The 12,325-nt window shown below is 44.3% G+C and overlaps 1 protein-coding gene across 3 annotated transcripts in view; it reads right to left on the bottom strand.

Moving 5' to 3' along the window:
• Twsg1 (twisted gastrulation BMP signaling modulator 1) overlaps positions 1–12,325 on the bottom strand; it is a 42,029-nt gene that overhangs the window by 19,919 nt on the left and 9,785 nt on the right. For all 3 annotated transcript variants that reach the window (XR_005972316.1, XR_005972315.1, XM_041631862.1), the window contains exon 3: positions 3,273–3,372. Coding sequence is in view for 1 of the 3 variants with exons in the window: in XM_041631862.1 (XP_041487796.1) it covers positions 3,273–3,372 (100 nt within the window). In the remaining 2 variants the exon portion in view is untranslated. The remainder of the gene's footprint in view (positions 1–3,272; positions 3,373–12,325) is intronic.

The raw sequence follows: 12,325 nt of genomic DNA, 5'->3' as shown, positions 1-12,325 counted from the left end.
CATTGTGTGTGTGTGTGTGTGTGCGTGCGTGCGAGTGTGTGTGTGTTCTGAGACAGGGTTTCTATAAAGTGCAGGCTTTCCTTGAACTCGCCATATAGCCCAAGTTGGCCTCATGTTTTTGGCCATCCTCCTGTCTCAGTCTCCCACGTGCTGGGATTACAGCACATGCCAGTCAGTTGGAATGATGCATTTCAAGTCATGAGAGTCAAGCCTGTGAAGTCCAGCAAACTCACCTTTAAAGTGAAGAAATAAATGAAATCGCCTAGGACAAGGATAAACTAGAGCAGTTTATGACCGCTAAAGGGATTTCACGCCCACTGTATACAGGTACTGCAACTTCTTTGTCCCCTGATCTGCACAGACATCTAAGCTGGTCTCACATCTGTGGAGTGCTTTAGTAGCCTGATACACAAGTACCTCTATGGTACTAAGCTTAGGATTGTTGGACACAGAACAAAGCATCAACTTTTTTTTTTTGAGAAAATATTATGCTTCTCAAACACATATCTGAAAGTCTGAAGGCCCAGTTTCTCCTTCCTCTTGGCCTCAGCCCGCTGTCTCCAAGGTTACAGGCATGGGGGTTTGTCAATGGCACTGAACTGAACTCTCAGTTGGCACTACTTTTTCTTCAATCCACGTTCTTCTCTCGTCTGCCCTGTCTTGTTTCACTGGCCTCTATTACATCTTTTAAAGAATGGTGTGTGATGTATCTTTTTCATCTTTCTCAAATGAAAATGTAAATTTTCTTTTTTAAAACCATAAAGGTTGGGAGTGGTGGTGTACACCTTTGATCCGGCAGAGGCAGATGGTTCTCTGAATTCCAAGATGACCTGGTACACAGTGAGCTCCAGATCATGCTGGTCTCCACAGTGAGCCCAGATCATGCTGGTCTCCACAGTGAGCCCCAGATCATGCTGGTCTCCACAGTGAGCTCCAGATCATGCTGGTCTCCACAGTGAGCCTAGATCATGCTGGTCTCCACAGTGAGCCCCAGATCATGCTGGTCTCCACAGTGAGCTCCAGATCATGCTGGTCTCCACAGTGAGCCTAGATCATGCTGGTCTCCACAGTGAGCCCCAGATCATGCTGGTCTCCACAGTGAGCTCCAGATCATGCTGGTCTCCACAGTGAGTCCCAGATCATGCTGGTCTCCACACTGAGCCCCAGATCATGCTGGTCTCCACAGTGAGTCCCAGATCATGCTGGTCTCCACAGTGAGCCCCAGATCATGCTGGTCTCCACAGTGAGCTCCAGATCATGCTGGTCTCCACAGTGAGCTCCAGATCATGCTGGTCTCCACAGTGAGCCCCAGATCATGCTGGTCTCCACAGTGAGCCCCAGATCATGCTGGTCTCCACAGTGAGCCCCAGATCATGCTGGTCTCCACAGTGAGCCCCAGATCATGCTGGTCTCCACACTGAGCCCCAGATCATGCTGGTCTCCACAGTGAGCCCCAGATCATGCTGGTCTCCACAGTGAGCCCCAGATCATGCTGGTCTCCACAGTGAGCCTAGATCATGCTGGTCTCCACAGTGAGCCTAGATCATGCTGGTCTCCACACTGAGCCCAGATCATGCTGGTCTCCACACTGAGCCCCAGATCATGCTGGTCTCCACAGTGAGCCTAGATCATGCTGGTCTCCACAGTGAGCCTAGATCATGCTGGTCTCCACACTGAGCTCCAGATCATGCTGGTCTCCACAGTGAGCTCCAGATCATGCTGGTCTCCACAGTGAGCCTAGATCATGCTGGTCTCCACACTGAGCCTAGATCATGCTGGTCTCCACACTGAGCTCCAGATCATGCTGGTCTCCACAGTGAGCTCCAGATCATGCTGGTCTCCACACTGAGCTCCAGATCATGCTGGTCTCCACACTGAGCCCCAGATCATGCTGGTCTCCACAGTGAACCCAGATCATGCTGGTCTCCACAGTGAAACCTTGTCTAAAAAGGACAAAGGCACAAAAGGGACTATGCCAGGAGAGGAGCAGTAGGAGTGGAGAACAAGAGATGACGTCAGAGGTGCTACGTATGATAAAAATGTATAACATACATGTATAAAAACATCACAAGGAAACTTTGTTCTGTCTTACATGTTCACAAAACCGAGGTCACTGATCCAGCAATACTGATGAGTTGGACTTATGAGTTGGCAGTGTAGACTTATTCCTTGGACATGCACCTGCCTGCTTTCCTCTACCCCTCCCTGTCTTCCTTTCTTTTTTGTTTTTGTTTGTTTTTGTTTTATGAGACAGGGTTTCTCTATAGTCTGTAGCTTTGGAGAATGTCCTGGAACTCACTATAGACCAGGCTGGCCTTGAATTAACAGAGATCTGCTTGTCTCTGCCTCCTGAGTGCTGGGATTAAAGGTGTGCGTCACCACCACTGGCCTTTTTCACCATTCCTTCCTTCTTTGTCCTCCCCTCCCTCTCTCCCTACACTGGCTTCAAACTTGTGAAGCCACAGATTCCAACCTCAGCCTTCCAAGCTGTAGGTATCATCACGCTCGTGAATTATTAATATCTCTCTCTCCACTCTCTCCTTTGGTAGCAGGTGGTGTACTCTCTCTCTGTCTCTGTCTCTCTGCTTTGGCAGTGGGTGGTGTGATCTCAGCAGGGTCTCATACATGTTACACATGTGCTCTGTCACAGAGAGTCCCTTCTTTCCCTTTTCTTATTTTGATCATTCACAGCCATATATAGGCAAAACACCCATATAATAAAAATAAATAAAAAGATTAAAAACTAAAAGTGTTCTTCATTGATTCCTCACTCCTATACTTCTTTCTTAATCTTTTATTTAAACTATTTTTACATAATTATATACAAGTAATATACAACAATTCTCTATATATTTACCTTATGCAGTATTTATTTACATGTATGGTACACTTTGTGCTGGCTAGTTTTATGTGAATTTGATACAAGCTCGATTCATCAGAGAGAAGGGAGCCTCAATGGAGAAGACGCCTCAATAAGATGAAGATGCACAGTCTGAGAAAACCAAACCAAACCAACCAATCAACCAAACAAAAAAACCACCAAAAACAAAAGATGAGGCTGTAGGCAAGACTGGTGACAGACAGGGAGGAGGACCCAGATCACTGCTGGTGTTATCACCCTGGGCTGGTGGTCCTGGGTTCTGTAAGAAGGTAGGCTGAGCAAGTCATGGGGAGCAAGTCAGTAAGCAGCACCCTCCATGGATCCTAAGCTGCCCTGGCCATGGTGTCGCAGCACAGCGGGATGGCCCTGACTGGGACAGACAGAGGCTCACCCACACAGTCGCAGCACTCATCCCACAGCGCCCCGAGGCACAGCATGCACTCCTTACAGCACGGGCAGCTTCCTTCTCCCGGCCGGCACTGGCAGAGCTCCTAGAAATAAGACAGATTCCAAATGATTAGAGAGAAATAACCCTCTGAGCAAAAGAATAACCCACAGTATTTTCATTTATAAAAATTTATTCCTGATGTACTTTTTATTCAACAACAAAAAGTTATTGTCATCTTGCTGTCTCCTTACAGTAATAGAAACCCTAAGACATATATAAACAGGTAAAACACCCATACACATAAATTTCTTTTTCAAAACAAACCCCACCAATATCCTTTTAAATTTATTACTTTGGAATCTGGCTTCCACAAGTACCAGACACAGAGACACACAGGTATATCCATGTGCAATCACGGTATACAGACATGCCCCCCCCACATTAAAAAACAAACACCAAAATGCTTTACAATTGTTAGTGTAGAGTCTGGTGCGGTGGTACAAACCTATATGGTTCCAGTCCTCCAGAGGCTGAGCTATTGGATTGCAATTTCAAGACCAGCCTGGGCTACATAGCAAGACCTGGTCTTGAACAAATAAGAACGCATCAAATAGCAAGAGCCAGTGATGTTGCTTAGTAATGAAAGCACTTGCCTAATATGAGCACGGCCCTGGTCCAATCCCCAACACTGCAAACCCCAATACTATGTGAGTAAAGTTACAGCCCAGTAGCGGAAGGCCTGCCGAGCCAATAAAGCTGCGGCATCCATCTTCCATCCACATCACTTCTAGTTTTATTTTTATTGATACACTGAAACAGTGTGCTAATTGTGGAAGACTGTATAAAGATTGTAACAAATATCTCCCCTCTTTGGACTGTAACTTCATGATCTCTCCAATTATGGAAAAGAAGCTTTAAACTGAATCCATCTGGGCTGGGCGTGGACTAGCAGCAGCTAGCATGTGCAGTGAATGAGGACAGTCAGGATAACGGAGAATGGAGTCCATCACACAAATGCTGAGAGAGCATCAGAATAAAGGGAACGAGAGGACAGCTGAAGCGTATGAGAGACAGAAGAACCCCAGCCAGGGCCTCCTAATAAAGGGACATAGAAGCCAAGAGGCAAGTCTGTCATCCTGATAAAAAAAAGACTATGGACTCAACCCAGGGAAAGCCTTGAATCCACTCGGGGGATTTCATGGACCAAGACTCCTCTGCAATCAAGAGGGTTTCTGACTAACTCACTTAGCTGACCTTTGCTTGATGAGCTAACACATACAAACTTGTATCGTGTGGACTCTGTCGAATTCTGTATCCTGAGGCTGTAGTTCTGCTATGCAGACATTAGGAGGCACGGCTAGGCCTGAAAGTGTGACATATAGCTCTGTGGTAGAGTGCACACTTAGCCTGTGAAGCTAAGCAAGCTGTCCTCATGCCTCAGAAAGATAACAGCGGAACCAACACAGAAACCTAATGCAACATGGAAACAGAATGCTGTGAAAGCAAGCTTCCTGGAAGCCCAGGAAAACGGGAGTTATAAAGCTTTGTAACTCGTTCCCCCATAAAACTCGTGTCCTGTCTTTGGAGCAAGAGTGCACTTTCTGAACAGACATACATATACATACATACATATACATACATTCACACATATGTAAGTACTTAAAGACCATCCAGCTAATGCTGATTCCTTGGTTTTTACTTTTACAAAAACTGCCATTGGCCAAAGACATAAAGTTTCTTTCAAATTCATATATATATATATTCATATTCATTGTTCTTGCAGAGAACTTGGGTTAAATACCTAGCAACCGCATGGTGGTTCATAACCACCTGTAACTCTAGTCCCAGTGACATGATGCCTCTTCTGACCTGTGTGGGCTCCTGCCCTCACATGGTGCACAGATACACACTTAGGCAAACACACATATACACATAAAATAAATATTAAAAACTATATCGTGTCTTTCACACAGCTTATAAATGGTAGCGTACATTACACAAATTTGCATATATTATGCTAAATCAATGACTTCCACTAGAGAAATTTTGGCATGGATGTGTATGCACGCATGTGGAGGCCTAACGGTGACTTCAAGTGTCTTCCCTAATTGCTCTCCATCCTATATACTGAGGCAGAATCTATTGCTGGGCCACAGCTCTTGGTCTCGGCTCATCTGACCAGTCAGCTTGCTTCTGCCTCCATTTCCCACACCCTGGGACTTCGGGCAAGACACCACACCCACCAGGAGATCCGAACACCAGCTCTCATGCTTACAGGGTAAGGGCTTAACTCTCTGATCTACCTCCCCAATCTTCCAATGCATGTCTAATAAAACAGTGGCAATATAATATCCTGATATAAACAATAAGCAATGCTCTATTATCAACAGCTCTGAATATCTTGCATAGCAGTTCGGCTCTGCGGTCAAACTCAGAAAACAGCCTTCACTCCCCTCTTACTCTCTCCTGCACCCTGTCAGCGTCCTTAGCTTACTGTCCTTGTTGCTATCTGAACGAGGGGTCACTGTGTGAGGCTGCCCTGAGCGACGGGATTGCAGATGTGAACCACGTGGTCTTGTTCTTTATTACCATTTTCGAAACTTCATTAGTCCACTTTTAAAAACATAAATGTATTTGAAAATTCTCCACTTTTTAAACAGAAAAAAAGTAGAGTTAAAATGTGAGATTTTCTTCCAACTGGGCTATTTATATATTTTACCAACCTCACTATGAATAAACTTGAGTCAAATGGAACATGTGACCAAACCAAACACAACATTCACAGAAGTCCAAAAAAGAAAGTGACTCAAAGCTTCCAACTGTTTTCTGTGGCCACATTCCCCAGAGTTCTTACGTCGGTTCTGTCTAAACACAGGCGCCACTCCAGGAGCTGTGTGTGCACTACCTCCTGCCTCATAAAGCTGCAATGGGGCAGATTATTCTCATTCTTCAAATGAAGGTATAAAATGCATACAACATTCAATTAGCAAGTGGCTAGGATTTGACTCTGGTTTGAGTTAGACATTACTGCTTCATACAGGTTGGAATGAGAAAAGTAACGCTTGTTTCTGTCCAGCATTTTAATAACTAGTTATTAGTCTTTCTTGGAGAAAAATCAACCAATCCTCAGATGAAAGACTTCAAGCCGTTTAAGCAGAGGCACCTTTTACTCTGACAACTAAACTCAATCACAGGCACTTGCCCAAGCTTAACCATTGTTTGTACAGGGGGTATTATCAGCTGAGAGTCAGACCAGACACTGAAATCCAGTACTTAATTCTTTCATGGCTTCAGCCGCTTAATGGCAACATCATCTGTTGTCCACGCTGAAAGTCTTGGAGAAAGTACAGTGCTTCCTCATGGGGCATGACCCTGAGTACACAGTCACACCATGATTCTGACTAGCTCTGGAGACCAGGCTGGCCGCGAACTCAAAGAGATCTGCCTGCCTCTGCCTCCCAGTGCTGGGATTAAAGATGCGTGCCACCACTGGCCGGCAACTAAATTAATTTCACCCTAAGAAGTAGTCTGCTAATTTAGCGCAGAGAAGTGCTACATAACAGAGAGCCAGTACACTGCTAAAATAGTCATTACAGATCTCTCAATAGAAGTCTGAGTGTGTTCATGAAATATGCTGACATCATCCTAAAAATGGCTGTGAAGCTAAAACTACTTACAACTCAGTGAGCTTTTCCCATTCTTCAGACACACACACACATGCATGCAGACATAGAGACACACATGTGCCTCCCCCCTCTCTCCAAAGGCCCATATATTGAAAGTTTCATTCCCAGCCCATGGAGCCAGTTGGAAGTGGTGGAACCTTTCGGGGTGGGGCCAATGTGAGAAAGTAAGGTAACTGGGGTCATGTCCTTGAAGGACTACAGGAACTTCAACTCTCCGATTTCTCTTTGCTTCCCTGCTACAATGAGGTGACTAGGCCTCCTCCAATCTCATGCTTGCGCTACCACAGGCCCAAACAGCATGGCCAAGCAACCACAGACTGAAGCTAGGACAGGAGAGTGTATGTGTGTATATATATATATATATATATATATATATATACATATATATATTTATATTTATATATATACACATATATGTAACCCAGGTGGATTGGTTATTTTCCTCACTGTGATGTGTGGTGGTTTGAATGACAATGGCCCCCACAGGCCCAGAATGTTTGGTCCCTGTTAGTGGAACCATTTGGGAAGGACTAGGAAGAGGTGTGTCACTGGAAGTGGACTGTCAAAAGCCCACACCAGGCCCAGTGTCTCTCTCTGCTCTGGCACCACATCTGCCGCCTGCAGCCATGCTCCTGCTATGATGAGCTCATGCTGACTGTGAGTTGCCTTGGTCATGGTATCTCTTCACAGCAACACAATAACTAAGAAGATTAAAGAGCAGGGCTTATTTTGGTTCACAGGCCACCATGGTACGGCTGGTATGACGGCAGCTCTGGGGCAGCAGCGACATGCAACTAGAACACCTCTGAGCAGAGGAAAGGGCGTGGATGCTGGCTTTCTCCTTTTCCTCCTACTCTGTCTTCTGGATGAATGTGCTGCTAATACCCAGGGTGGGTGGGGTATCTCCCCTCTCCTGTTTTCCTCTCTGCCCAGAAGTGTGTCTCCTAAGAGGTGATTCTAAACCCAGCAAGCTAACGATGAAGAGTAACCATCACACTATGGAAACTGATTATTGGAGGTATTCTGTCACAGCGATGGGGAGCAACAGACCATGGTAGACATGTGAGTGATCCAAATTTTAATTTATTTACTTTTATTGATCTGAATTTTAAAGTTATTTACAGTTTATTTTTAATCACGTTATTTATTTGTCTAGAAAGTGTGTGTGTGTCCCAGGTATTAAACTCAGGTAATCAGGCTTGGTGGCAGGTGTTTTTACCCCCTCAAATATCTTACCTAAAACTTCTTTTTATAAAAGTATCAAAACAGCCAGGTCGTGGTGGTGCATGCCTTTAATCCCAGCACTCAGGAGGCAGAGGCAGGTGAATCTCTGAGTTTGAGGCTAGCCTGGTCTACAGGGAGAGTTCCAGGACAGCCAGGGCTACACAGAGAAATCCTTTCTCGAATAACCAAAAAAAAGAAAAGCAACAAAACAGTAAAGATCTAGTCAAAACAACATCCTCTATTCAGAGAGGGTGACTGCAGCCCACCCAAGCAAGGGTGTGCACCAAGACAACCATTTGCTCGATGTTTAAAGCAAGACTTCTCTGCAGTCAGAGCACAAGATAAACATTTATATAGGGACCACCCTTATGCCTAGCAACTTGCAGGAGTGGCTGGGATGACTGCACACTGCCTTGACTGTTTGCAACCATCTGGTAAAAATATTTACACGACCACGACCTTCCAGGGAAACGATTTTGTATTTGTTACTCAGGAGGCGCAGAGAACTAAACAGGGGCAAATGTCCTAACATCCTCACAGCCCATCATCTCAGCAGTACAGACGCTGTTCAAACCAAGCCAACAGAAGAAACCCAAGTTTCTTAAGGAACAGCTTGTTTTCAACCTCTGTATCATTTCCTGGGTTGTTGTTGTCTCCCCTGACTGCTGAGGATTGAACCCAGGCGATTCACAATAGGTAGCTCTTGGCGGCTAGGTGACACATCTAGAGAGATGCCTCATTTGTGTCACTTAACCACATCCTTAGACCATATCTTTATCTTTCTTTCTTTAAAAAAATTATTACAAATTTTTATTATTTTATGAATATGGGTGTTTTGCCTGCATGTATGTCCATGTGCCACATGTGTGCCTGGTGCTCACTGAGGCAAAAAAGAAAGTATCAGATCCCTTCTAACTTATCTCATGTTAATCATTTCTGCGCATGCTACTTAGTGAGTTGAAGAGGACAGCTATGATCACCCACGCAGCAACGAGTCTTGTGCTCTGCAGACCACAGAACAGTGCTTCTGTAATGGCAGCTCAGCGTGCTCACAGAAAAGCAAAGCTGCGGCACATCTTAACCGTGCAGGACACTCAGCTACTTAAAGAATATCTCAGGGGCTAAAGGGATGGCTCGGTGATTACTGGCTGCTCTTCTAGAACAACTGGATTCAGTTCCCAGCACCCACGTGGTGGCTCACAGCCATCTGTAGCACCAGTCCCAGGGGATCTGACTCCTCCTTGGACCTCTGTGGCCACCAGAAATGCATGTGGTCACGGCATACATGCAGGTAAAACACCTAAACACATAAAAGTATTTTTAAAGAAATGCATGATAAGTATACTAAAAATACAAATATAGTTAAAAGAAATGCAAGAAAATCTAAATAAAAGATAATTTGTGCCGGGTGATGGTGGCGCACGCCTTTAATCCCAGCACTCGGGAGACAGAGGCAGGCGGATCTCTGTGAGTTCGAGACCAGCCTGGTCTACAGAGCTAGTTCCAGGACAGGCTCCAAAGCCACAGAGAAACCCTGTCTCGAAAAACCAAAAAAAAAAAAAAAAAAAAAAAAGATAATTTGTTCAATTTCATGAGTTAAAAATCAATATTGTAGCTAGGTGGTGGTGGTGGTGGTGCACTCCTTTAATCCCAGTTCTTAGGAGGCAGAGGCTGGCGGATCTCTGTGAGTTCGAGGCCAGCAGAGCTAGTTCCAAGACAGGCTCCAAAGCTACACTGAGAAACCCTATCTTGAAAAAAAAAATCATAAACTGAACTTCAGTGAAATATGAAACAATTTCACTACAGAAGAGAGATGTCTGGAAAGATGGTTCAGGGGTTAAGAGCACCGGCTTCCCTTCCAGAGGTCCTGGGTTCAATTCCCAGCAATCATATGGTGGCTCACAACCATCTGTAATAGGATCTGATGCCCTCTTCTGGTGTACAGGTATATATGCAGAGTACTCACACATAAAATATAAATTAAATGCACAGTATTTGTGCATCTGTTAAAAGCCACAGGAAAAGTATGGACAAAATGTAAACAATGTATCAATATTAGTTCATTCTCAGTAAAAAGTTAATAACAGTGTATCAATATTAGTTCATTCTCAGTAAAAAGTGTAGCACAGCAATGAAAGATAATAATAGCCAGAAACTGCTGAGTGTGGTGGTGCAAGTCTATAATCCCAGAAATTCAATAGGCAGAAGGATCCCAAGTTCAAGACCAGTCTAGGTAAAATAGCATGTCTGTTTCAACAAGAAAAAGAATAAAGAGATATTGAAAAATAACAAAATAAAGATGGACAGAGTATAAGGAAACTCTGTACCCATTTTTTTTCCCTAAAGATCAAAACTATTTTTAAAACACGAAGCCCTACTATGTTAAATCATTTCCTAGCAAGTTTTATCACAGAAATTAACAAGATAATCTTAAAATTTACATGGAAATGTAAGCAATCCAGAATCAACAACAAAATCTTACAAAGAACCAGGTTAGACTACACTACAGAGCTACAGCAATCAAGGTAATGTACATGCTCAAAATTGATTCCCCTTCAAAAGATTCACAAGGTATCCAAGTACCCAGACTCAACTATTTACATTTTAAATAGTTAAATACAGGGCACTGGCACTGGGGGGTTGAAGAAAAATGGTCCCCATAGGTTCATACATTCAAATATTTGGTTCCCAGTTGGTGAACTATTTAGGAAAGGTTAGGAGGTGTGGACTTGTTGGAGGAGGTGTGTCATTGGGGGTGGGCTCTGAAGTTTCAAAAGCTTCCTACTTCCTGCTTGTGGGTCAGAGACAGCTCTGAGCTACTGCTCCAGTATGCCTGTTGTCATGCTCCCAGCCATGACAGACAGGGACTCACCCTCTGAACTGTAAGCAAGGCCCCAATTAAATGCTTTCTCTTATAAGTGGCCTTGGTCATGGAGTCTCTTCATAGCAACATAACACTAAGACAGATACTATACTAAAAGTTTCAAAAATAGCCAACAGTTACTTCTAGGGAATAAGGAATACGCTGGCACCAGACTTCTTCCCAGCAATGCGGGATCCTAGTAGATATCAAGGAAATGACTTCAAAACATAAAATTCTATATCCAGAAAAACCATCATGCAGGCATGCAATCAGAAAAGGTCTATTTTCAGGAATATAGGACCCAGAACGTTACTTCGGCACAGCCTATCTGAGGACCTAAAGGCACATTACAACAAGATGAAGGAATGCTTTTTCTAAAGGACAAAACATGGGATCTGTGAATCAGTGAACAGCTAAGAAATGCATTAATGTGAAGTCTGTGCCGGGCTGCTCCTCAGCTACAGAGCATCAGCTGAGCCTGGAAACACCAAAACCAAACATTCCACCGGGGAGGCAACACAGATCAATAATCTACTGCACAAGGCGTTAATGACTGCTGAGAAAGGATACTGAAAAACAGTCACCGGAGAAGGGAAACGTGCCCCTGTGAGTATGCAATCAGCGCCAACGTAATCATGAAAGGGAAACCTCATTTACTGACTGTCAGCTCTAGAATATACTTGGAAACTAAGTATGGAGGATTCGGATACAACTAGCAAGCAGAAACATAGTTAGTGGTAACTGACAGAACTCATAAGTACAGGTACTGCTCAAAACACTTCACCCAGACACCAGTCACACAGGTAGGTACTGGAATCCCTATTTAATATACAGGAAACTACGGCACTGAAAGATTTACTCATTTGCCCAACATTATAAATCCAATAAATGGATGAAGGGGACTAAATGTGGACAGTCCGGAGGCAGAGTTCATGTTTTTATTTATTGTGTACATGTGCACACGTGCACTAGCGGATATGTGTGTATCCAGGGCACAGATGAAGTCAGAGGACAGCTTTTGGGAATTGGTTTTTACCTTCTACCTTGCTGAGCAGGTAGGTCTCTCTTGTTTCTGCCATTATGTAGATTCCAGGCTAGCTGGTCTGCCAGCTTCCAAGTGATTCTTTTATCTGTGCCTCCTGTCCTGCATTAGGAGTTTGGGTATGGCCAGGCGTGGCGACACACACCTTTAATCCCAGCACTGGAGGCAGAGGCAGGCAGATCTCTTTGAGTTTAAAGGGAGGGAGGGAGGGTGGGAAGGAAGGAAGGAAGGAAGGAAGGAA

The sequence above is a fragment of the Microtus oregoni genome, unplaced genomic scaffold (genome assembly GCF_018167655.1).
Source record: "Microtus oregoni isolate MIOR12 unplaced genomic scaffold, Mior012 000038F_ref0000394, whole genome shotgun sequence".
Taxonomy (NCBI): domain Eukaryota; kingdom Metazoa; phylum Chordata; class Mammalia; order Rodentia; family Cricetidae; genus Microtus; species Microtus oregoni.
Note: the sequence above shows the minus strand (reverse complement) of the source record. Positions and strands in the feature narration are given on the sequence as shown.